At 38.7% G+C, this 26,072-nt stretch overlaps 1 protein-coding gene across 3 annotated transcripts; it reads left to right on the top strand.

The window, feature by feature from the left end:
* The first annotated feature begins 1,091 nt into the window (after positions 1–1,091).
* MIOS (meiosis regulator for oocyte development) lies at positions 1,092–24,620 on the top strand. 3 transcript variants are annotated; one of them, XM_054020368.1, is made up of 11 exons: positions 1,092–1,163; positions 2,012–3,383; positions 4,901–4,999; positions 6,730–6,987; positions 7,544–7,713; positions 12,804–12,869; positions 13,961–14,119; positions 15,578–15,730; positions 17,123–17,327; positions 19,967–20,096; positions 22,318–24,620. In XM_054020368.1, the coding sequence occupies exons 2-11, from the start codon at positions 2,087–2,089 to the stop codon at positions 22,412–22,414; spliced, it is 2,634 nt and encodes an 877-aa protein (XP_053876343.1). In that variant the 5' UTR covers positions 1,092–1,163; positions 2,012–2,086; the 3' UTR covers positions 22,415–24,620. The 3 variants fall into 3 exon arrangements, with proteins under 3 accessions (XP_053876343.1, XP_053876342.1, XP_053876344.1); XM_054020367.1 differs by having other exon boundaries at positions 1,106–1,444; XM_054020369.1 differs by having other exon boundaries at positions 1,119–1,198.
* The last annotated feature ends 1,452 nt before the right edge of the window (positions 24,621–26,072 follow it).

Here is a 26,072-nt window from a genome sequence, read left to right as displayed (position 1 = left end):
AATTAAACCAAAACACATAATTTTAGATTTCTAAAACAAAAATATTAAAAAAATTAAAAAAATATTTAATTTAAATTGACCTACAAAATTTATTATAATATAATACAAATGTTTAGTATAGAAACTCCCTGAGAGAACGACCTCTTGAGATAGTGACGATGCAAGATAACGACCTTGGCAAATAATGCATTTTAAAAATCTTGGCCGACTAGGAATCGTGCATTTATATAAGTTTTCCAGTCACAAATCTAGCATTCCGGAGCAAACTCACTAAAACATACTAAATCAAGTTGTCCCAAGAATGAGAAAGTATATTAATTCCTTCCATATCTATATAAATTTTAATGCCATATCAATAAAAAAAAAGGCGTTATTACTGTGGCTGCCTGGTTGCTGTAAGCAAGTTTTGTATGTTTTCATTGGCAAGGCGATTTGGTGCTAACTCTCAGCCCCACATTTTAAACATCAAAAACACCAATAAACATCAGCTTTTGAATTTGATGATTTACTGTTGTTTATCAATCATAATTTGAAATTATTAGGCCAACCAACATCGTTGAATCGAATGTGGCGTTGTCATAACAAATGCAGCTGTGTGAAAAAGCTAGTCTTTGGTCATACTTTTCACAACTACTAAGCTTTTTACAAGTATTTTATCATATATATGCTTTTAAAGTGTGTATTAATGTTTCAATTTCAATTAAAATTTCCAATCAACTAAATGGATTTTTTTCCAACTAGCAAACGGGCTGCCCGAGGTGCTGCGCTAGGTGGCTGGTGGCGATGCGGGGCCGCGGCCCCTCGTGCACGACCCCCATGTGGAACAGTCCCGAGGCTCGCGCCGCGGACGCGCTCTCAGCGACAGGCCACAGAGTCCCCTCGAGCGGCGGGAAACCAGCACTTCCGCTCTCCGACGAGTCCAGCAGTCGCCCTGGCAACAGGGGCGGCATCGAGGTGGGGCTTCCTCTCAGGCCGCCAATCGAACGTGACAAAATCCGTTACCGACGCATTGGTGACGTAGTCAAACGGCGCTTCTTATAGCGTAGAAAACGGGGGGCGCTTGGCGTCTCTATGTTGGGGTTGTCTGGAGACCGACCCCGGAAGCGAAGGCGCCAGTGGCAGTGTCGTATTCGGTTCGGGAGAGCGTCTGAGGCGGGTGCGCGGTGAGTGAGCGGAGTTTCACGCCGCGCGCCACAGGGTGGGTTTCCAGAAATGCCCACTTGGCTCCGGGGAAGGCGATTTCTTCAAAATGATACCTAGAACGAGTGTTTCTGAGGCGGGAAAGCTACAAAAAAAATTCTCCCACTAATGTGTGAAGGTTCTTTGTAGCAGAGTAATAATAGGTGGGAATTAATGTTTGAATTAAAGTCCAGTCCTGTGGAAAAAACCGTACTGAAGCGCTTTGTCTTGCAAAACGGAAAGAAGCGAGCTGCTTAAGAGTTTTGTAAGTGCCTTTGACAATATCATAATATGTGTATGTGCTCCTAATACTATATCCTGTATATGAGTTGGTTTCTTTTAAGTCTCTTTAATGAGACATTACATTTTTGCAAGTTGGCATGGCATTCTCCTCCCTTTCTTGCTACAGAGAAGGCATCTGTGCTTTGACAGAGTTTTTTCATATTGCCACATGAGACGAACTTTAGTCTGAGACCATGTGGTGCTGAGATACCTCAATACTCATGGTAGTATAATAAAGGAGTAATAGTCACAGAGGGTTTCATACACATGGGAAATTCTGTTTTCAGTTCAAAGAAGTCTAGCTGGATATTTTTTCTCAGTAGATATATTATATCAATAACAGACAGAAGAGGGTTGAGAATGGAACCTTAGGGTGATGGGGGAGAATTTTACAATCTCAGCTTAAGTATATACAGTGCTTGAATGTTTGTTTGCCTTAGAAATAACTCAAGGCCTTGTCCTAGTTTTAATTTAAAGATGAGTTAGGCAACTAAAGAACAAATATAAAAATCTGTGTTTACTAAAACCATTACAATTCCTTTCTTAACAGTTTCCATGTGGATGGACATCACCTGCGTCTTCCTACAGAATTTTAAATCACTTGCATTGATCTGTAATTGCAAACATGAGTGGCTCCAAACCTGATATTCTTTGGGCTCCACACCATGTTGATAGATTTGTTGTATGTGACTCAGAATTGAGCCTCTATCACATTGAGTCTGCTGTGAGTTCAGAACTCAAAGCAGGGTCCTTGCGATTATCAGAAGAAACTACAGCTACATTATTGTCAATAAATTCAGACACGCCATACATGAAATGTGTGGCTTGGTATCCTAAATATGATCCTGAATGTCTTCTAGCCGTTGGACAAGCAAACGGTCGAGTTGTCCTTACCAGTCTGGGCCAGGATCACAACTCAAAGTCCAAAGAGCTGATAGGAAAAGAATTTGTTCCAAAACATGCACGGCAATGTAATACCTTAGCGTGGAATCCATTGGACAGCAATTGGCTTGCTGCTGGCCTAGATAAACATCGGGCTGACTTTTCAGTATTGATCTGGGATATAAGTAGCAAATACACTCCAGAGAGTGCAGTTGCCACAGAGAAAGTGAGACTTTCAGCTGGAGATACTGAAGCTGGGCTGGTAGTGACAAAGCCGCTTTATGAATTGGGACAGAATGATGCTTGTCTTTCTCTTTGCTGGCTTCCACGGGACCAGAAACTTCTTTTAGCTGGAATGCACCGAAACTTGGCTATCTTTGACCTTAGAAATACAAGCCAAAAAATGTTTGTAAATACCAAGGCAGTTCAGGGAGTGACTGTAGACCCATACTTCCATGATCGTGTGGCTTCCTTCTATGAAGGTCAGGTTGCCATATGGGATCTCAGAAAATTTGAAAAGCCTGTTTTGACCCTGACAGAGCAACCAAAGCCCCTAACAAAAGTAGCTTGGTGTCCAACAAGAACTGGACTGCTAGCTACTTTAACTAGGGATAGTAATATTATTAGATTGTATGATATGCAGCATACTCCCACACCTATTGGAGATGAAACTGAACCTACAATAATTGAACGAAGTGTGCAACCATGTGAAAATTATATTGCTTCCTTTGCATGGCATCCCACAAGTCAAAATCGAATGGTAGTTGTGACTCCCAACAGAACTATGTCTGACTTCACAGTTTTTGAAAGGATTTCTCTGGCATGGAGTCCAGTTACATCTCTTATGTGGGCTTGTGGCCGACACTTGTACGAATGCACAGAGGAAGGAAAGGCTAGTTCCTTAGAAAAAGACATAGCCACTAAAATGCGTCTCAGGGCTTTATCCAGGTATGGCCTTGATACTGAACAGGTCTGGAGAAACCATCTTCTAGCTGGAAATGAAGATTCTCAGCTGAAGTCACTTTGGTACACTCTGCACTATATCCTTTAAAATGTAAAATAAGGGACGTTGTAAAGGAACCTTGTATACAGATCAGTATACAAGTATATAAACAATTTGTATTTCTTATTGAATGTGTAAAGAGCTTATAATGTAAACAGAGCAAGATATTGCAAATACTTTCTGAATATTAATCATAAGAATTGAAATTCAACTTTTCCAAATCCCAGGGGAAAAAATAATGGAGGAAAAAACATATTGTCCTAGTATTTTTCTTTCCAGATGTGTGTTTATGTCCTTCATCTCCCCAGGACATTTCAAAATTCCCTTAGAGGCAATCCAATACCCATTTGCATGATCAGGGTAATGCTTACATTTCATTTAAATTAAATATGGTCTCTTTATTTTTTGTAATTGTATTTTAGGAAATGTTTCATTATTACAAGTGAAATATCTACTCAGTGTATTGTAAGGACTCACTAATGTTCGTAAAGCACTTTGAAGATTAAAAGTATGTAAGTGCTAAACATTTGTTTTCATGCATGATTGCATAGGACTCTAAAAATCTACCTGAATAGTTCCAAACCTTTTAGACAGTTGTATACCTTTCCTGATTTAGGGCCCAGTCACATTTACAAACCTGGAGGCAGTTAAATAATTCAGAATGTAGAAGTACCCCCCTGCCTAGTGGAAACTGGGTCCATTCCATGCTATATCCATGGCTACTATTTGGGTGAAAAGCAACACACATTTGTGGACAAACTGTAAAAAGCAGTCACCTTTTGCTCCCTGCGCACTTTCACTAAGGGCTTGTCTACATGGGAAAATTTACCAGCATAGTTATACCATTATAATTATACCTGTAAATTTCCCCATGTAGATAAGCATGAATATTTACAGGCTATGGACTTGTCTGTACATACAGTTATTCAGAAACCGCTCTTCTAGAATATGCCTTCTTTCTGTTTAGCTACATCCACTTTGAAAATGGGTTAAGATAAACAGGAACAAGGCACTTTTGGAATAGGAGTGTCTACACGTGGACTTATTCAGGAATAATTTCATTTATAGAAAGAGACTTCAACATTTAGCGCTTGACACTTTTGGATGCTGGGTAGGCACTTAAGGGGAGAATCCATTAATTAAGTTTCTTGTTGAAGAGACTCGACCTTTCTCCGTTCACCCTTTCCCTAAATTTAGTCCCTTTAGATTTTTGCTTATGTAGACTGTACCTGCCCTTCATTTTATTGAGGGGTGCTATTCAGAATCCTAGTGAGTGAGCTGGGGCCAGCCAACCCATAAACAAATTAGCAAGTAAGGAAATCTTCTCTGACAACAGTGCATGGTACCGTTTTCTTACATCATGTTAATTTATTAAAATTTAGTAGTTCATTTTGCTTACAATGTTCCATTAGTGTGGTGATCTGCAGGTGACCATCCTATTGTGGAGAGGCTGGTATGTAAGACTACTTGAATTGGAGCACATTTGAAAGAATGGGGTCTTTTTCCTGTAATTAAACATTAAGACTTTTTCATGTTTCCTATACGTGTGAATACTTATGAAACAGTATACTGAAGATATGGATCAGAAGCTTACAGGAAACAAAGGGTCCTTAGTTTATGCAGGCATTAAATCAATTGTGAAGTCATCTTTGGGTAAGAACATTGCTACTTTAATAATAATTCTACTGCAGCATGTTTACAAAAACTTTGTGTAGACCGGTATGGTTTGTCACATGTACAAAATTGTTAACTTGTTAGAATGCACGTTACAGTATATGGAAAAAATGAATATGCAGAAAGATGATGCAGAAGCACAAGTAAACATTAGTTTCTAATTGGCTCTTGGATAAATCCCCGTATATACTCGATCATAAGCCACTTTGTTTATAAGCCGACCCCCTCCTCCTCCCCCTCCCCGATGGATAAGTAAAAATGGAAAATTTTTATAACCTGTTCATAAGATGACCCTATAATTCAGGGGTCAGCAAACTTTGGCTCCCGGGCCACCAGGATAAGCTACTGGTGTCTATGAGGATGTCTCTGACCTGACTGGAGCTGCTCTGGCAGGCTGGGCGGTGCAGCTGCAGCCTGCTCCGGCGGGCCAGAGTGGGCCGCGCAACCGCAGCATGTTTCAGTGGGCCTGGGCAGCATGGCCGCAGCGTGCTCCGGCGCCCAGGTGGCATGGTCACAGCCTGCTCTGGGGGCTGGGGCCAAGCGGCACGGCTGCAGCCTGCCAGCCCTGGTGCTGCAGCTGCTTTGGAGACTGGGGGGAGAGCAGTGTGGCCAGAAGTGGAGAGAGACTGGCTCTGCCTCTTCCCTTCTGTCTCTGCTGGTTGTGCTGCCTCTCCTTGCTCCCTCTGTTGGGGGGACGGGGTGGGGACTGTACCACCTCTCCCTCTTTATACCTGTTCATAAGCTGACCCCCGTCTCTGGTGCTTCCCTTTTTTACTAAAAAAATTCAGCTTATGAACGAGTATGTACGGTAATTTGAAACAAAACCATTTTTCTTGCAATAGCACCCAGAATTTCTGGTTTGCTTTGAAAAGTCCGTTAACATAGCGCAAGATGGGTTTCAACTTATTGGAAAGGTCATGAAGATTTATTTCAAACATTGCTTTTCCTGATGTTATGTAAAAGCTTGAAAATGATTCTTTGTCTGTAATCATTTGACAATATAATTTTTTTCTGAGTAAGAATGCAGCAGCAGCCAAATAGACTTTGTACTGGTTACTACTTTGTATATGTCAGAATAATATAATCAGTGATGTAAACCAAAATACCGAGTAAGTCCTACATGTGTGTGAAAGACAGAGGGGTGTGTGTGTGTGTGTGTATATATATATATATAAAAAAAAAAAAATCACCCTCTATCTACATGCCATGTGCTTGCTTAGCTGAATAAAAAGATGTTTCACTTATATCAGTCTTGCTTCAAGGAGCTTATAGAAGGTGTGGCTAAGCCCCTTGAAGCAAGAATCATGTCTTTTTATTCTGGGAGGCACCTGGAACGTGTTTGGCTGCTGAACGAAATAATGAACCGTAGAATTCTAGTAATAACAGAAGCGTGTGCTGTTCTGTCACCTCTTTCCTTTTTAAGCTTAATTTTTGCTTTTTCAAATCCGAAAATCTTGTTACAAAGTTCATAGGAGCAATGAAGAGTTTCCAGAATGTTGTGTTGGTAAGAAGACTTGATTGGAAAGAAGTATCAGTTTAATGTACATGCTAAGAAGCCATGTATTTACAACAAATTCTATTCTATACTAATGCTAAAACAAAAGTTTAGTAAATGTTCCTTTGTAAAACTAACTTTGTTTTTCAATGAAGCCTGAAATTAAAATGTTGCAAATTGTCTGTCAAATAATTTAAATTGTGTTTCTTCTTAGGAACAACAGAGAATTTGAGGCATAGCAGGAGTGGGTCCGATAGGCAGGCAGATATTATTCAGTATCTAAGTGAGGAGCGGTCATTGGCCTTGCAGCTCTGTGGGTGGATAAAGAAGGGAACAGATCTAGACGTGGAACCCTTTCTAAATTCTTTGGAACAAGAAGGAGACTGGGAGAGAGCTGCTGCTGTGGCACTTTTCAACTTGGACATACGGCGAGCAATACAGATCCTAAATAAAGGAGCTTCTTCTGAAAAAGGTATATTTTTGTACCTTCTAATTTTTTATTTTTATTTTTTTTGGTTGCGGATAACTTGCCTTACTGTTACTAGATCAGTTTTCCCTTCCATAGAAACCCCATCAGGGCATTAATGGCAGCAAGTGGACACCCACCCTTGATACACTTAATTCAGTGAGGGTTGCATTGGGCCCCATGTTGGTGAGGGGTGAAAACATTATCTAGTATTTAACCAATTCTAATCTGTTGCTTCCTTCTTTAATGCATTATTGGTCTTAGTCTCTTGAAAGAGCAAGGGATGATCTCATGCCCTGTACAAAATACATCCACTAGAACCCTAGAAATGCTGATATCTAGTCCAGTACCCAAGACCAATCTTTTTCTTTTATGGAGGTGTGTTTTCAGTTTTATATTATGTAAATAAATTGCTTTTCATTAGTTTAATGTTTAGTGATGCAGGAAGCAAAGTATGTCTGAATGTCAGCATATGTGGGCTATTTCAGATTATTGTAAAGTTCTCATTGAACAAGTGCTTTTTAAATTTTTATCCCTATACTTGGTGGTTTTTGTTAATCAGGTGATCTGAACCTCAATGTAGTAGCAATGGCTTTATCAGGATATACAGATGAGAAGAACTCCCTTTGGAGAGAAATGTGCAGCACTCTAAGATTACAACTAAACAACCCCTACTTGTGTGCCATGTTTGCTTTTCTGACAAGTGAATCTGGTTCGTATGATGGAGTTTTGGTAAGCAAATTTGTCATACTAAACCTCCTTTAACTGTATACATACAGAGGCCTATATATGAATTCTTTGAATTTAATTCTAATTAGAATGTATTCTTGTTTACTTCCTCCTGATGCTCATTGTTTTCTCATGAATATTTCCTTTTAAAAAAATCCTATGATATTCATGAATAATCTATAAAGATGGAATAAAATTCTAGCTAAATATGTCAAAGATCGCTTCATAGTAAAACTTAAGAGTTAATTTAGGTTTTTTTTTCTTTAATTGTAAACTCATTGTAAAACTATACAAAACTACATGAATAACCCTTTAAAATTATAGTTGGGATCTTCTCTCTTTCAAACAATAAAAGACAATGTTAAGAAAATATTTAAGCGGGTAGGGAAGCAAATGAGTGAGAAGATGATAAAAGGGGAGGGAAGGGAAAACAAATAGAGAAGTTCATCAGATTTCCCCCCATGTTTTCCCTTAAGTGAGCATTCCAATTCACTCAATTGTCTTTGTTTTCTAGCAAATTTAAAAAACGGATCTTTTAAAATTATTTAAAAGATTGACTACCTTGCTTAGGCTATCTTCTGGAAAAAACAAATCAAAATTTCTTAAAACAGCTGGCATAATAGAATAGGGGAATCCTATGCATAGGGCCCTACCAAATTCATGGCCATGAAAAATGCGTCACGGACCATGAAATCTGGTCTTTTTTGTGTGCTTTTACTCTATACTGTACAGATTTCACTGGGGAGACAAGCGTTTCTTAAATTGGGGGTCCTGACCCAAAAGGGAGTTGTGTGTGTGTGTGTCATGGTATTGCCACCCTTACTTCTGCATTGCCTTCAGAGCTGGGCGGCCAGAGAGCGGCAATTGTTGGCCAGGTGCCCAGCTCTGAAGGCAGCGCCCCAGCAGCAGCAGCAAAGAAGTAAGGATGGCAATATCCTACAATGCCATGCTTGCTTCTGCACTGCTGCTGGTGGCAGCTCTGCCTCCAGTGCTGGGCTCCTGGCCAGCAGCCACCACTCTCCAGCTGCTCAGGTCTGAATGCAGTGCCGCCCCCAGCAGCAACACAGAAATAAGGATAGCAGTACCACTCTTTTTTTTTTTTTTTTTTTTTTTTTCCTCCCCTGCTAACTTTGCAACCCCACCCCCTACAACTCCTTTTTGGGTCAAGTCTCTCAGTGATTGGGGAAGGGAGGCAAGAAAGTGCCCTGCATCACTTAACAGAAACTGTTCTGGCCAGTGTAAGGATCAGTGTTAACAGACATTGTGAAGGAAAGCAGTCATGACATAAAGTGAGGCTGAGATGAATGTTCTCCCTTTCAGCAAATGTGCACCCTCTCTTTCCAGGATGTGGGGGGAATAAGAGCAAATGGAAATCTAAGGAGGGTTAGCAGTTCATAGAATAATCCACCAAAACACTAAAAACCAGTCACAGGGGTCTAAGAAGGGGTTGGCAAAAGGTAACACGAACATGGCCAACAAGATAAAGGAAAGGATAATAAATAAGTGGTGGCTTTTTTGTTTTTGTTCAAGTATACCTTTTATTTAAAAAAAAATTAAAGTCTAGATTCCCCCCTGTTTACTTTAAAATTAAAAAAAATAAAATAAAGAGAATTCCCAATGAAAAATACTATTTCACTTTTACAGTGCAAATATTTGTAATAAAAATAGTGAGCACTGTACACTTTGTATACTGTGTTGTAATTTAAATTACGGCTGTCTATCTAATCGCAGTTAACTCACATGATTAACTCAAAAAATTATGAGATGAACTGAAAAATACAGTTTCATTTATCATTTTAGTGCAAATATTTGTAATCAATTGGTATTCTATTGTAACTGCGATTAATCGCAGTTACAATTAAGTACCATACTGCAATCTCTTTATCGTGAAAAAGATGTTGTTGTTGTTACATAACTGCACGCAAACAAAACAATGTAAAACTTCAGAGCCTACAAGTCCACTCAGTCCTACATCTTGTTCAGCCAATTGCTAAGACGAACAAGTTTGTTTACATCTAGGGGAGTTAATGCTGCCCACTTCTTATTTACAATGTCACCTGAAAGTGAGAACAGGCATTTGTATGGGACTTCTGTAGTCGGCATTGCAAGATATTTACGTGCCAGATATGCTGAACATTCCTATGCCCTTTCATGCTTCAACTACCATTCCAGAGGACATGCTTCCATGCTGGTTTCGCTCATTTAATAATAATAATAATTAATAATTTTTTAAAAAAGCGTTTAAATTTGTGACTGAACTCCTTGGGGGGAGAATAGTATATCTCCTGCTCTATTTTATCTGCCACATATTTCATATTCTAGTAGTCTCAGATGATGACTCAGCACATCTTCATTTTAAGAACACTTTCGCTGCAGATTTGACAAAATGCAAAGAAGGTACCAATGTGAGATTTCTAAAGAGAGCTACAGCACTTGACCCAAGGTTTAAGAATCTGATGTGCCTTCTAAAATTTGAGGGAAGAAATGTGGAGCATGCTTTCAGAAGTCTTAAAAGAGCAACACTCCAGTGCGGGAACTACAGAATGTGAATCACCAAAAAAAGAAAATCAGCCTTCTGCTGGTGGCATCTGACTCAGATGATGAAAATGAACATGTTGGTCCACACTGCTTTGCATTTTTATCGAGCAGAACTTGTCCTCAGCATGGACGCGTGTCCTCTGGAATGGTGGTTGAAGCATGAAGGGACATGAATATTTAGCGCATCTGGCATGTAAAAAATTGTGCAATGCCAGCTACAACAGTGCCATGAGAACACCTATTCTCACTTTCAGGTGACGTGAACAAGAAGCAGGCAGCATTATCTCCTGCAAATGTAAACAAACTTGTTTTGTCTGAGTGATTGGGTGAAGGATGGTGTGGAGGATGGTGTGAACTGCACTCTCAGCAAGTTTGCAGATGACACTAAACTAGGAGGCGTGGTAGATACACTAGAGGGTAGGGATCAGATACAGAGGGACCTAGACAAATTAGAGGATTGGGCCAAAAAAATCTGAGGTTCAACAAGGAAAAGTGCAGAGTCCTGCACTTAGGACAGAAGAATCCCATGCACTGCTACAGACTAGGGACCGAATGGCTAGGTAGCAGTTCTGCAGAAAAGGACCTAGGGGTCACAGTGGACGAGAAGCTGGATATGAGTCAACAGTGTGTTCTTGTTGCCAAGAAGGCTAACGGCATTTTGGGCTGTATAAGTAGGGGCATTGCCAGCAGATCGAGGAACGTGATCGTTCCCCTTTATTCGACATTGGTGAGGCCTCATCTGGAATACTGTGTCCAGTTTTGGGCCCCACACTACAAGAAGGATGTGGAAAAATTGGAAAGAGTCCAGCGGAGGGCAACAAAAATGATTGGGGTCTGGAGCACATGACTTATGAGGAGAGGCTGAGGGAACTGGGATTGTTTAGTTTCCAGAAGAGAAAAATGAGGGGGGATTTGATAGCAGCCTTCAACTACCTGAAGGGGGGTTCCAAAGAGGATGGAGCTCGGCTGTTCTCAGTGGTGGCAGATGACAGAACAAGGAGCAATGGTCTCAAGTTGCAGTGGGGGAGGTCCAGGTTGGATATTAGGAAACACTATTTCACTAGGAGGGTGGTGAGGCACTGGAATGCGTTACCTAGGGAGGTGGTGGGAGTCTCCTTCCTTGGAGGTTTTTAAGGGCCGGCTTGACAAAGCCCTGGCTGGGATGATTTAGCTGGGAATTGGTCCTGCTTTGAGCAGGGGGTTGGACTAGATGACCTCTTGAGGGCCCTTCCAACCCTGATATTCTATGAAGAAATAGGCCTGAGTGGACTTTTTTTTTATTTTTTGCATGCAGTTATATTTTGTACATATTTCTACATTTGTAAGTTCAGCTTTAGTGATAGAGATTGCACTACAGTACTTGTATGAGGTGAATTGAAAAATACTATTTTGTTTCTTACAAAATACTTGATCAAAAATACTTGCAAATATTTGATCAAAAATAAAGTGAGCACTGTACACTTTGTATTTTGTGCTATAATTTAAGTCAATATATTTGAAAATGAAGAGAAATCCAAAAATGGTTATTAAATTTCAATTGGTATTCTATTGTTTAACAGCGCAATTTAAAAATATTCATCTTGATTAATCGCAGTTTTATCGTGATTCATTTTTTTTGAGTTAATTGCATGAGTTGACTGTTATTAATCGACAGCCCTACTTATAATGTGTGACTGTAGAAAGCAATTGTATGGTTATCCTCTGATTATGTTGCCAGTATGTGGTACCTTCACAATTGTTCTCTGAACCTGTTTAGGAGATAAACTTGGTTTAACTGTTTGGTTTTCCACAGAATGCTTATAGGTTAATCTGTAACTGTTAAGAGTTCTAACTTTGGGCTCTTGGTCTGTATGGATGAAAGATTAGAGGAGCTGTACAAATATTCAGTTAGTTTACCCATAAGCCAACAGCTAGAAAGATATATCTATCTTGTTTAAATAGACTGAGTTCTTTGGGGTCGGGAGTCTCTTACCCTGTTTGTAAAGTGCCCAATACAATGGGCGCAGGTCTCATTTGAGGTCCCTAGTGCTACTGTAATACCAATAATAAACAGAAGTATTGAGGTTATTTTAATGTCTCTAATATGATTTTTTTTTTTTCAAGAAAGACAATTTAATAGCATCTACTTTTCCTCTTCAGTTCAGCACCTCCTCCCATCTTTCTTCTCTCACTTGCACATGTTTTCCAGCCTTCTCCTTTTTTCACCTTGCATGTATCCCTGCTGCTTGGATGTATTCTCCACTATACATGCCGGAAGCAGTATGGCCCAGCACTGTGACTTGCCAGCTTTTCATAGACTGAAGTGCAATTTATTGGATCAGGCTCTTTGCCATTGTGGTAGATTGCCCCTGGTAATGGTTTTGTGACTAAGCCTAAGCATAAAAAGGTACCTGGTACTTGAAAGAGTTAATATGACAATGTGAGGGCACCTCTTATTCAAGTGCATAATGAAATTCATGTCATTAGTTATACAGTAAGCCTACTGTTCTGTTTAGAAACAAGTGATTTGGAAATTTGAGCTTTATATTGCCATATGTATCTATCTTTTCCCACAGTATGAGAATAAGGTAGCAGTACGAGACAGAGTGGCATTTGCTTGTAAATTCCTCAATGATGCACAGGTGAGTGTGTTTGAATATTAGCATAAGCTGATATGCCATCCTGTATCTTTAATCAGAACCTTTTATAGAAAATTCTAAAAGTGTGAATAATGGAAGTAATGATACAATGTGTTCCTTTCCTGGAAAATAAAAAGGAATATATTAACTATTGTATAATCTGAAAATCTGACTTCCACTTGTGATAATTTAAGGTCAATATTAATACTTTCACTATTTTTATAGCATATTACTATGTTAATGTATTTCTAATAGGATACATATACTGTTAATGCCATAGTCATTATAATCCCTGATATATCTTTACTAGCAATTTTATAATTATAGTGTCTTATTCCACAACTGATTCTACATAGGTGATTTCCCATTTAATTCAGTGGTGCTTCATGCTGACAGAGTTCTGCTTGCATGGTGTCAATGGCTGGATCAGGACCAAACTGTGTAGAGGAGGTTTTCACAATCTGTCTCTTGGTTGCCCTTCCTTCTCCTTTGTCTGGCTCACATACACATGGTCAGGTTAGCAAACAAAAATTAAGCATCCTTCAATTAGTGATTTTTATCTAGGCATGTGAATTTGTTTAATCTGTTTTCATGGGAAATGGTTAAACACTTTTACATGCCTGTAACAAACTAACCTGATTAAGCTACACAAACTTTCTTTGCTGTTTAAATGCTGCATAAATTGTTGTCTAATTGTGAAGATTCTCTTTTAAAGAGAATGTGTGTTAATCTCTAAGACTTGACTTCAGAGTGTGTTTTTTGTACTGGTAGAACAGCAAACGCTTATATTCCAGATTAAGTTAAGAGAAATCAGGTTGTTTGACAGTAGGAAAGGGTATTTTTAAATTACTGAAATGGTGGCTCATCTTCTGTTTTCCCACCATGTGAGGAAACTTGAGTATGTTTGCCAGGATTTTGACTCTGATGCAATGAAGTGGATGTTTCTGTATTTTAGATTCATTTTTCTGCATAAATTCCAGCAGATACCTCTTCGGGAGAAAATTAATCAAAAAGTTGAAGTGTTAGCATGTGCTAATTGGTCACATTAAAAGTCATGAGAAGAAAATGAAGGTGGAAATCCTTTATTTTTGTAGCTGAATAGGTTCATTGAAAAGCTGACAAATGAATTGAAAGATGCTGGGAACTTGGAAGGAATTCTGCTGACAGGACTGACAAAAGATGGAGTGGACTTAATGGAAAGTTACGTTGATAGAACCGGAGATGTCCAGACAGCAAGCTATTGTATGCTCCAGGTTAGTATTTCTCTCTGAAGTAACTTCAGGTTACTCCATTATTCTTCAGCACTATAGTAATAAATCTTATATAGTGAACCGAAAAGTACTTCTTAGCATGTATTAAAAAAATGAGATATATCATGTATAGCCTATGTAGTTTACTTTCAGTGTTTCATTTGGCATCTTAGAAGCAGAGGTTCTCGTTGCTCTTTCTGGGGAAAGACATGGAATACTCCTTTCCCCTTCCACTGGCTGGGCACACCTAGTCACAGTCTGATACTAATTGAGCTCCCAAGCAGGATCCAGGGATGGTACTCTGAGAAACATCCCAGTACCTTCCTTACTTCCCAGAAACTGGTGGCAGAGGAACTTAGATTCTTACCATGTCATTGCTTCTGGATTGTGTTGGCAGAGTTGCTGTCACCACCACCATTGACTTTCATACCTACCTTTTGGATAGTGAGTTTAGTCTTCTGATATCTGGTCCTACTTTTAAAGTCCTGTGGGTCTGGGTTGTTAAGGGATATCGGAGTACAAGTGTTTTCTGCCTGACAAGAAGATTTAAGCTGGGGTAAGTATTAGATACACTTTTCAAGCTCTGCACCAGTGTATGTGACTGAATGTATCCTGCCATGTCATTACCCCCATTCTGCTGTGTTCTACATTTTTGATCCTGTACACATGCTGGCTCCCTCTCCCCTTCAGATCTCTCCTCAATTCTGCCTTTTCCCACATTCCCTCCCTTGTACAATACACACAATGAAAATACTAGTTTAAAAAAACCTACCCAACATTGTGTGCCATGTTACTATAGCAACTGTGTGAAAGCACAGCTTTTTCACACTTGTTTTGCATCCTCCTCCCCTTCCTGATGTTATACCTCCGTGTCCTGTCTCTTATTTGATTTAAATTGCAAGCTCTCTAGTGGGGATCATGTTTGTGTAAAGTGCTATTCACTTGTAAAGCACTATGTAGAAATGTAAAAAACAAAACTTCGTTGTTAATCATAATCAAACTGTGAATTAAAATATTGAATACTTGGACAATAAGCATATCATGCTCCTAACAAAGCTTGGTACAATTATAAGATACATGGGTTTCTGAACAGTACTAAAGCGTAGTATTGCATTATAGCTCATGTTTGCTGAATTTTTGTATTTAATAGATAATTTTGAATGTTTCCTTTAGTCATACTACATTGTACTGCTTCAGATATCTTTTTACTAAATCATGTGAAACCCTCTGAAGAAATACTCGTATTGTGGGGGGCTGTAAAATATGTATTAGTCTTACCGTTAATATATTGCAGTTAACGTTTAAAACAAATTGGCAGCAGCCCCCAACCCCAGACCCTGACCGCTGTCGGGTTAACAATTAAACAGTTAACTAATATAATTTGAATAGTTTAAACGGGTACTTTTAAAAACTCTATTTACATCCCTAATATTGTATATGTTGGTTTATTTCATGCTTTAGGGTTCTCCGTCCGACATACTTAAGGATGAGAGGGTTCAATATTGGATTGAGAATTACAGGAATTTGTTGGATGCTTGGAGGTTCTGGCATAAACGAGCAGAATTTGACATCCATAGGAGTAAGCTGGATCCCAGTTCAAAACCTTTAGCACAGGTAAACATGAATTATATTTTTGTGAGCATTTAATAAGGTAAAAAGTTAGTTCTTCAGCACCTCATCCATAGGGTTTCCTTTCACACGTTCATCATAGTGTCTGCTCAGACCTAGCACAGCTTTATGTGCCTTCAGTAGGTCCAGACCTTCTAACCCTTTCTAAAGGATTTGGGACCTTCTTGGACCCAGGGATCCTGTCCATTTGCTGGGGAAGAAGGCTGTGAGGCATTTTAAAACCAGGCTGTTTATCTAAAATTTCCTATCTATTGGCCCCTGGAAAATCGAGTGTGAACTAGTGTATGTACACCTCTCTGGAGGGTACCTTCAAAGGGCTGACAATGGAGGAAGTGCATTAGCATCCCTCCTCCCTATGAGAGAGGGTACATATTGCCACAGCACATACACAATTGCCTTTTTAATGCAATGTACCCCAAAGGTATTCAATAAGGTTTAACTTAATTCATTAGATTTGTTCAGGATATTGTCAGTCTGTCACACATACATAGAGAGGCACATACTCATTGTTAGCCACATCTTGGCCTCCACCAGCAGAAAGGAAGGCCTGGTTTAAGGCCATGCTGAAAATGTTGTTGCAGGAGCCTGTTAAATGTGTGTAGGGTAGGCAGGGTGGCGGTGGTCTGACAAAGCTGCAATCCTGATTGTTAGATGAGGGAAAATAGTACTGAAAAAATCCAGTTTCCCCTTACAAAACAGTGGAAATGAAATAAACTTTCAAGTCTTTTTATTAAAGTAAGCTCGTGTTTGTTCAGTGTTTTTTAGCAGGTGTTTATATAATCATTTTATAAGAGTAGAAACAGGCCTTTCAACAACTTTGATTTCCAGCACTTTCTATGGTGAAAGCAGGTTCCTTCATCCCCTGCTAAAAAGAATCATTCAAACTGCAGCAGTGCATTGAGCTCCACACTCGTCCCATTCACTGTAAGAAAATACTGACCCATATGGTGACAAATATTGATTAAAAAGTGCCCTGAATTTATTTGTGTGTGTGATGTAATATATTTTGTATGGCTAAAGACACAAGAATCAATATTTTTTTTCCCTAAAATAGTGTTGTGTAGAGTCCTACAGCCTTGTATCTCTCAAGATTCTAAACTCTTGTATCTGTTTACCTTCATGTTCTGTTTAGAACCTCAGATGGGCACTCCTATGTATATTTCAACTCCAATACTTTGCTGTTATTGACTGTGGGTATTTTTTAATTCTGTAGCTTGTGGCCAACTGTCTATTCCTAATGAGATTTTAGCCTTTTATCTTAAATCAGCAAAGCAAAACTACTCAATTCATGAACATAACTAGAATGTATTGATTGTACCCTATTGCAAGTATCTCATTCCTATTATTAATTTTGGCTCTTGTCTGTGTTTTTTGTAGGTATTTGTGAGTTGCAATTTCTGTGGGAAATCAATCTCTTATAGCTGTTCAGCCATACCTCATCAGGGCCGAGGTTTTAGTCAATATGGAGTAAGTGGCTCACCAACCAAGTCAAAGGTTACAAGTTGTCCTGGTTGTCGGAAACCCCTTCCTCGCTGTGCGCTTTGTCTAATAAATATGGGGACTCCAGTTTCCAGCTGCCCTGGTATGGCACAATTTTAAGAAATTCCTTTTTAATCTTAAAATGCAGTACTATTTAAAGGTGTATGATTAGTGGCCCCTGTTTAATGACATTGCATTTGTATCTCTCTTTCTAGTCTTATTATTTTGAAATACCTCTCTCATTGAGTGAAAGATTCACTGGTTCAAATCCCACCCAGTTCAGTGATGAGACCCCTGATTACAATTATTTGATGCCTGACAGTTTGGAAATTAGTTGTTCCTGACCGTTTGCCTGTAAAATACCTACTCCCTCAATGAACATGGAGGTTACCCTGTCATTGCTAGAGAGCAGGCTCTCCCAAGTAGATGAGGTACATTCTTGCATTGCAGCCTACTGTTCTTCTGTTGCTGCTACTGCCTATGAAGATGTATGTATTGTATGACTCAAGACTTCAGTCTTCTGGAGTCTAGTCACACGTGGGCGAAGTGAGAGTCTAGTAGTCAGAACAGGGAAGAACTAAGAATTCCTGACTTCTAACCCTGACTCTAACACAGTTTTCCTTTATGACCTTGGGCAAGTGACTTGACCTCTGTTTCAGTAAAATGAGACTAAAACTTAGTTATGTACTTCACAGGGTTATTAGGATCAGCTTTGTTTGTAAAGTGATCCCAAGATGGAAATATACTATAGAATTGTTAAGAATTTCATGCTATAAACAAAAAATAGGTAAAAATACAACTTTACTAAATGGTATTATTGTATCTTTATTATTGTTGACAAATCTAAGTGTAGGGTGAAAAACAAAGACAATGGCAGCAAGTTAAAGCCATTAAATATATCCAAGAGACTATGCACTTCTTACTTATTACATGTGCCCTAGAAAGTTTTTAGCTAACTGTTTACATTTTACAGTGACATGAATAAGATTTAATCCATGCCTTGAAACTGAAAAAGCACTTTATATTTCTAAAATGTAATTATATTAAAACTTATTCTCTCTTCTCCTCTTCCCTGTGACAGGGATGTGTCCTTGATCATGCCCCCTTTTGGCCCTGCAGGTATTCAGCCCTCCGCTCCCTCTTGGTGCATGCAATCACTCACTGAGACCTGGTACTGAGAACAAGATCCATCCCACCCCTTGTTGTGGGCACTCATTAACTTTTTTTCTTTTTTTACAGAGTACAAAAACCTCCATTGTTAGTCCCTCAAGTCCAACCCTACTGCTGGTACTGTGGTTAATATTGACAAGTGTCTTCTCCCAAGTTCAGGAGTCCACAGCCACTCTTCCTGGAGCAGAGTTATAGCTTAAATGACTCACACTCCTTAAATCAAGAGTTCACAGCTTTCCTGTTGCTGGATTGTATTTCAAAACAGGTTCACTCTCCTTAAGTCAGGAATTCTCCACTGTCATCCTGGAGCTGGCTTAGAGTTCAGGCTAGCTTCTCCCAAGCTGGCCCCTCTTTACTCAGTCCTTTCACTTATCACCTTAGAGAGGTTAACAGGCAAGCAGTTCTCCTGCTAGAGTCTCTGGGAGCTCCTCTCTCCAGGAGCACCCTCCTCCAACTGAGCTCTAATAGCCTCCTGTCAGGTCCAGGTGCTCATTAGTTAGCTGCCAACCAGACCCCCATGGCAGTTAATTGCTTACAGATGGGTTTGTTCTCCTTAAAGAAGTCTGTCATGGGTAGACTGGGTCCTGACACCCCAGAAAGGGCCAGCCATCCTGTGATGCTCCCCCATATGTAAAATGTATGTCTGTCTGCAAAACTTTTATTGCTAACTAGCAAACTAATATGTCCTCCACTGTACTGTCATGAGGTTTATTTCATGGCTGTAACAGCCTTCAGTCTTACTGGTTAAATGCTAAACAAATTGTGTTGATGCTTTCTCTCACTAACCATGCTTATAGTTCAGTATTGTGATATTACAGACATGGAATATAGTATTGTCATACATACACACATCTTTCCCAACTGTTTCACCAGTCTGTCTTAAGACTTCTTTATTACAGTTGTTTCCATTTATAGCTTATTGATAGGTTACTATGCGGTTCTAGAGTAACACACTTCCAAAGCAGAAAAGAAATCCTCGCAATGAAATAGGTAACATTAGAAAATGTAGCAGTTATTGCAAAAGAAATAGTGTGATATGAAGCTATTAATAGGCAAGCAGAAATTACTGTGACAGAGCTAAAACAGTAGCTTAGCAGTATAATTCTATTGGTTGTTTTATACTTCCTGGTATACTAACATTTTTTCCTGTTTATTAATTTTGCTAATTACCTGTTAGGGGTGGAAATGATTTTATAAAATCTCAGAATAGAAATGTATTGCAAATACTCTCATATGAAACCTCCTGAGAAGCCAGAATGTAGGATCTCCGTAGTATTGGGAGTACCAAAAAGTCATGTAAAATACACATGGTAACACTGTAAACAACTATGGTATTTCAAAATATTTGTGCTCAAATGAGAAATACCATATTGAAGAAAAATGTTCACGCTTTCAAGATAGAATCATTGGTGAAATAACTGTAATTAGTTAAGAAAAAGTTATCACCCCAAACTGAATGAAAATTAATCAGTTTATTTCTGCTTCCAAATCAAGCTCCTAATTTCAATTTTAAGTTCTTTAATACTCCAATATAGCACAGATATTGACTGAAAGTTTCTTACCTATCCATAGGAGTATCAAAGTCCGATGAAAAGGTGGATCTTAGCAAGGACAAGAAATTAGCCCAGTTCAACAACTGGTTTACATGGTGCCACAACTGCAGGCATGGTGGTCATGCTGGACACATGCTCAGCTGGTTCAGGTAAACTGACAAAATTAAACATGTAGCCGCTCACATAAATTTATATCTAATGTGCCATATCGGACATACTTCCTTGGCTGTCGTGTTCATTATATATTGTATTTACTTGTCTGGTATTACGTAAAAATATAATTTAAGCCAGGCATACACACAAGTGAACCAAGCTTAAGGTTGAGATTTCAGCTTTAACTCTGTATCTCCTGATTTTGAATCAGTGATTTCCAAGTCTTAATATTGCATTAACGCTAGCTTTTGCATGGAATGCATGTCAGCAGAGTCAAATTTCTGCTGCTATCATCCCATAGTGGAGAGTCTGAGCATTTGCTTGAGATTCAAGACAGTTGTGTGTGATTACAAGACACTATAACCAGTAATGGCCAGTCATCCAATTAACCCCTGTGCCATTGTGCTGAAACCCATGCCCTACCTAGAAAAAGCTGTAAGTGTGAACAAACTTTCTTGGCATATTGGTACTGCTTGATAGTTTGATTTGGAAAGATGTGGGGGAGATCTGTCATGACATAGGGATCAAAGAAATGGCAAATTCTTGTGGGGGGCAGTCATTGTTAGGGGTGGCCCAATGGAAAGGGAAGCTGGCAGCCTACGGAAGCAGTCTGATAAAATGGAGAACTTGCTAGCTGGACAAAAGGCTGCTTTTTATCATGGTACTGGGGGTCAGCTATTGCTCAGGATCTAGGAGAGTGTGTTAATTTCACAAATGTAAATAGCGATTTCACGTTGACAGTCCTGACTGTCTTGTTTTTAAATTTTGTGTACTGTGTTTAAAAACATATTCTTTTCTATTTTCTTATGTGATGACAAGTGTCAAATGTCAGGTTCATTGGAGTTCTATTCTGACAGTTTAACAGCATGGCTAGGATTAGTTTCTAGGTTATCTAGTGATTTATTGCAAGATGTGGCATGTTGCCCATTAATTATTCTGTGTCATGCACAGTTAGTAGCCTTTTATCCCATTAAACTGTAGGATGTATTAAATTCGTGTCTCCTCTCTAGATGTCATGCTATACCTCCTGCAGTTGGTGCCTACTGCTGGTGATATTTGAGCCCAATTTGTCACACTATATTGGACTCCCTGTCTTGAATTTAAACTTTGAATATGGCACCATTTTACATATTAGAAAGATCATTTTCAAAGATGCAGACAGGACAGGGATGAGTGTCGTTTTAATTTTATCATAGACTCTTAAGGTCAGAAGGGACCATTATGATCATCTAGTCTGACCTCCCGCATGATGCAGGCCACAAAAGCTGACCCACCCACTCCTGGAATAATTCTCTCCCTTAACTCACCTGTTGAAGTCCCCAAATCATGATTTAAAGACTTCAAATCGCTGAGAATCTTCCAGCAAGCGACCCCTGCCCCATGCTACGTAGGAAGGCGAAAAACCTCCAGGGCCTCTGCCAATCTACCCTGGAGGAAAATTCTTTCCTGACCCCAAATATGGCGATCAGCTGAACCCTGAGCACGCAGGCAAGATTCTCTAGCCAGACCCTCTGGAAAAAGTTCTCTGTAGTAACTATTAATATCCCATCATTGACCATAGTTACTAATTACCAGCGATGGCATGTTATTGACCTATTGACTAAAATCACTTTATCCCATCAAACCATCCCCTCCATAAATTTATCAAGCTTAATCTTAAAGCCAGAGAGGTCTTTCGCCCCCACTGTTTCCCTCGGAAGGCTGTTCCAAAACTTCACCCCTCTGATGGTTAGAAACCTTCGTCTAATTTCAAGCCTAAACTTCCCGACGGCCAGTTTATATACATTTGTTCTCGTGTCCACATTAGTACTGAGCTGAAATAATTCCTCTCCCTCCCTGGTATTTATCCCTCTGATATATTTAAAGAGAGCAATCATATCCCCCCTCAGCCTTCTTTTGGTTAAGGTAAACGAACCGAGCTCCTCGAGTCTCCTTTCATACAACAGATTTTCAAGTTGACTGTGTGAAATTTACTTTCTGAGCTTCTAGGTCCTTTCTGCTTATATTTTCATAGTTTAAAAGGACTTATCTTCTGCTTTCAGATAACTTTTATTGCTGATTTATTCTGTATGCTTTATTACTATTTCCAAATTATGTTCAGCTATTAATTTCTTTGATCATGTTGCTGCACAGATTTACGTTTTGGGAAATACAGGACTGAGATTACAGAACTGTTCCTTTACAATTTTATAATCCCCAGTTTCCTTTCTCATCCAGGGATCATACTGAGTGTCCAGTTTCTGCGTGTTCATGTAAATGTATGCAGCTGGATACTACAGGGAATCTCATCCCAGCAGAGACTGTTCAGCCATAAAACAGAGTTTCAAAATGTGGGGCTAATAGCTGTCCTTCACAGCCTAAATACATACCTCAAAACAAGCAACTCATGAATCACCCATAGTGGAAAAATAAATCATTCTGTTGGATCAGCAGTTTTGGTGTGTGAAGTTTATGTGCTTCACAGAGCCAGGTGTTGCTGGAATGAACCTTTTTCAGTGTGCCATGTGGACTATAGTCAGTGTGTTGAAGCAGATCCTTTTAGAAATACTTCCACAGGCTTTGTTGAAATTCAAAGCACCCTTCAAGAAGAATTTTTTTTCAGAGTAACACTGAACAATCCATGAATCCGCCATCTGAAATGAGCCAGTGTTATATACTGTTGTTAGTACGAGTTCTGGGCTTTCAAAATAGATAATTGAAGACTGTTATTGAGAAAATCCCTGAGTTATGCTGTAGCTTTCTGTTTTCATTCATCATTGCTCATTATGTACAAAGGATACTTTTACTTTAAATGTTCTAATAGCTGGACTCTTGAAAGAATTTCAATTTCCCTTACGGATTTTTCTTGAAAGAAAAGTTGCGTTCATGTAATTTTTTTTTTCTGTATTCACATTTTGTTAATACTAAGACTATTTCAAGGTAAGTTTACTTGCATATCTTGCTGTTTTGAATGTAAAATCTTTAAGTTTTTTCTTAACAAGAAACAGTTTGAAGAATTATTTCATAAAAAGTGGACTATCAACTTCAAAACAGAATACAAATAAATCCTGATTTTTATGAAGGACTCTGTGTGCATCTAAAATATTATCAAAACTGACATTTTGTAAAAGTTAATCAAATTCAGTTGTCAATTCAAATTATGATTACTGGACCCATATAAATTTCAGATAACATGAAGATTTGAATATTCAGTGTTTAGAAAATCCAGGTTTACCTGCTCTTGTGAAATGCACTAATTCAAATTATGCTACAGATTACCAGTAGACGTTGGCCCTTCTCATACAATTGCACAATTTTTAAAGTTTCTGGTCAAGAGCAGTTTCATAACCTGTTGCTAGTCAGGAACAAAATTCATTAGTGGCGCACTGAGTGTCATTTGGCCACACTATACTTGGCTCTAGTGAGTGTTTATTTGTCCTTGATTTTTATAAGCACCAAATTTCTCACAGAATTAGAAGAAACTGCTTTAAGGTGTGTGTAGGTGTATGTGTGGTTTTTTAACTGGTGAATAAAAATTGATATTTAACACTCGTATTGTCACTCAATCCCCCCCCAATGTTAAAAGATGGAACACTAGCAATAAAATGGTATCTTATTGCCAGTATTGTGAAAAATTGGTCTTTAAAAAACAACATACTGTAAGATGCAACTGGTTACCAGTATTCCATTGTATTGGCAATAAAGTAGAAGCCAAATGTAAATTATGTATATGATGCCTCACCATGGACTTTTTTTTCTGATTAAACCTATTGTTTTAATATATTAATTACTTTTCCCTACCCTAAAATTGTTACCTAATTGGTAGTCTTATTTTTAAACTAATTTGTAAAAGGTACTTGATATTTGATTATTTGTACAAAGGCTTGCTTGGAAGAGGGAAAGATTTTTGTCTTATTAGCAGCAAATATTTATTTCTACCTACTCAATTATATTTTGCACGCTTTGTTTGTATGTTGTCAGGCATTTCTGCCAATCTGAAATGTACTCCATTAATAAATGTAAACTTGAACTTAATGCATAAGGTATTGTTCTGATGATATAGTGCAGGCAATGTAATATTTAGGCTTCAGTTTCACAGGAATCTGGATTTTAGACTGTCAATTTTTTATTTTGAATCCATCATAGTAGTAACAATTCATTGGTGGTTTGTTTGTTTTTGTTCCCCCCCCCCCCCTCTGGAATATTCAGTATAAACAACAGCATGATTACTTATTGTCATCTTTCCCTCATGTAAAAGTTCTCATTTTGAATTGTCAAATCCTATCATCATGAAACTAGAAGCTTATTTTATGGTTCTCTTCATCTCTTTAAATCATATGAGTTAAGAATGTTTGTATATTCTGATACAGCATAAGCACATGTAGTTAGTGCTCAAGCTTTCAGCCAAATGCATTATATTTTAACACCCTCATTTCAGTACAGGACGAGAAGTGCAATGTCTTCATTTTAATCTTGTTAATCATTATCACTATTTCTCCTGTGCTGGTTTTAAAATAAAGTTGTGGTTTCTGTCTGTCTGATTTGCTGCTTTAACGTGAATTGCTTCTTAGTAGTTTTTATCTTCATTGTTCCTTAGCATTCTACTGACACCACAGCCCATGAAGGTAGGAGTACAGTAAAGAATAAATACCGTATTTTCCGGCGTATAAGACGACTGGGCGTATAAGACGACCCCCAACTTTTCCAGTTAAAATATAGAGTTTGGGATATACTCGCCGTATAAGACTACCCCTCTTCCAACGCACACCAAAAAAAAAAATTAAAAAAACATCAGATTTGATTTCAATATGGTAATTTTAATTCAAATGCTTATGACATGCAGGTACTTAGCAGGAAAACTGTCACTTATAAACATAAGGCTGTTTGTCATCAAACATGTAAACATAAAACAGTGCAAGTGGATTAAACTTTTCCTAATTCACTCTAAAGTTGAAAGGAAGGATAAGACAATAAATCCATGGGAGCTGCCATGCTGTTTGTTTTCTAAGCTGTCAACCAAACTGGAACTGATGATGATAGGAGGAAGATAACAAACAAGAGAGAGAGAGCAAGTGCCAGGCAAGTCCCTGGCGAGTTAGCAACGCCCATCATAACTGCAAGCTATGGTATTTTTACAGGTTTTGCTGGCGTGACAGTTTCCCTTTAAAAGCCTTCAAAATCCTCCTGTTCGTCATCTGATATCATAAGTACATCAATGACATCTTGTGATACATTTGTAAGGTAATCACCGTATGGATCGAATTCCATATCAGATGGTGTGGTCTCAGCTTCGGCTTCCTCTTCATCTTGCCACAAGTAGTCGTCCTCCATACCATCTAATGAATTTGATATGCCACACTTCTTGAAAGACTTGATTACTGTTTCTGCATCAATATCATTCCAGGCTTTTATGACAAACTTGCACAAAACATCCAACTGTGAAGCACGCATGTTTCCTCCTTTTGTGAATGACTTTTCGCCGCTAACCATCCATTCATTCCACTGTTCTTGAATGCGATCTTTAAATGGCTTGTTTAGGCACACATCCAGTGGCTGTACCAACGATGTCAATCCTGCAGGAATAACTGCCGCATCTGTGTTTAGTCTTGCAAGCATTTGCTTGGTGCTGGGAGTTAAATGAGCCCTGAACATATCCCACACCAGTAGACTACATTTTTGAATAAGTCCACCTGGTCGCCTGCTCCATACATTATCAAGCCATAGCTTTACCCCTTCTTCATCCATACAGCCTTTTTCATTCACATGTACAAAACAACCAACAGGGAACTTGAATTTCGGCATTGTTTTTCTTTTAAAAATAATCATTGGTCTCAGTTTGGCGCCATCAGCTGTGCATCCTAGTACCACTGTAAAACTGGACTTCTCATGTCCTGTTTTAATTAAAATTGTTTTTTCACCTTTTTGATGGACAGTTTTATTTCCAACCATATCAAAATTCATTGGAGTTTCATCCAGATTTCCAATATTACTTA

This window comes from Malaclemys terrapin, chromosome 2 (genome assembly GCF_027887155.1).
Source record: "Malaclemys terrapin pileata isolate rMalTer1 chromosome 2, rMalTer1.hap1, whole genome shotgun sequence".
In the NCBI taxonomy this organism is placed as follows: domain Eukaryota; kingdom Metazoa; phylum Chordata; order Testudines; family Emydidae; genus Malaclemys; species Malaclemys terrapin.
The sequence above is the reverse complement of the archived record's forward strand: the minus strand, read 5'-3'. Positions and strand labels throughout refer to the sequence as shown.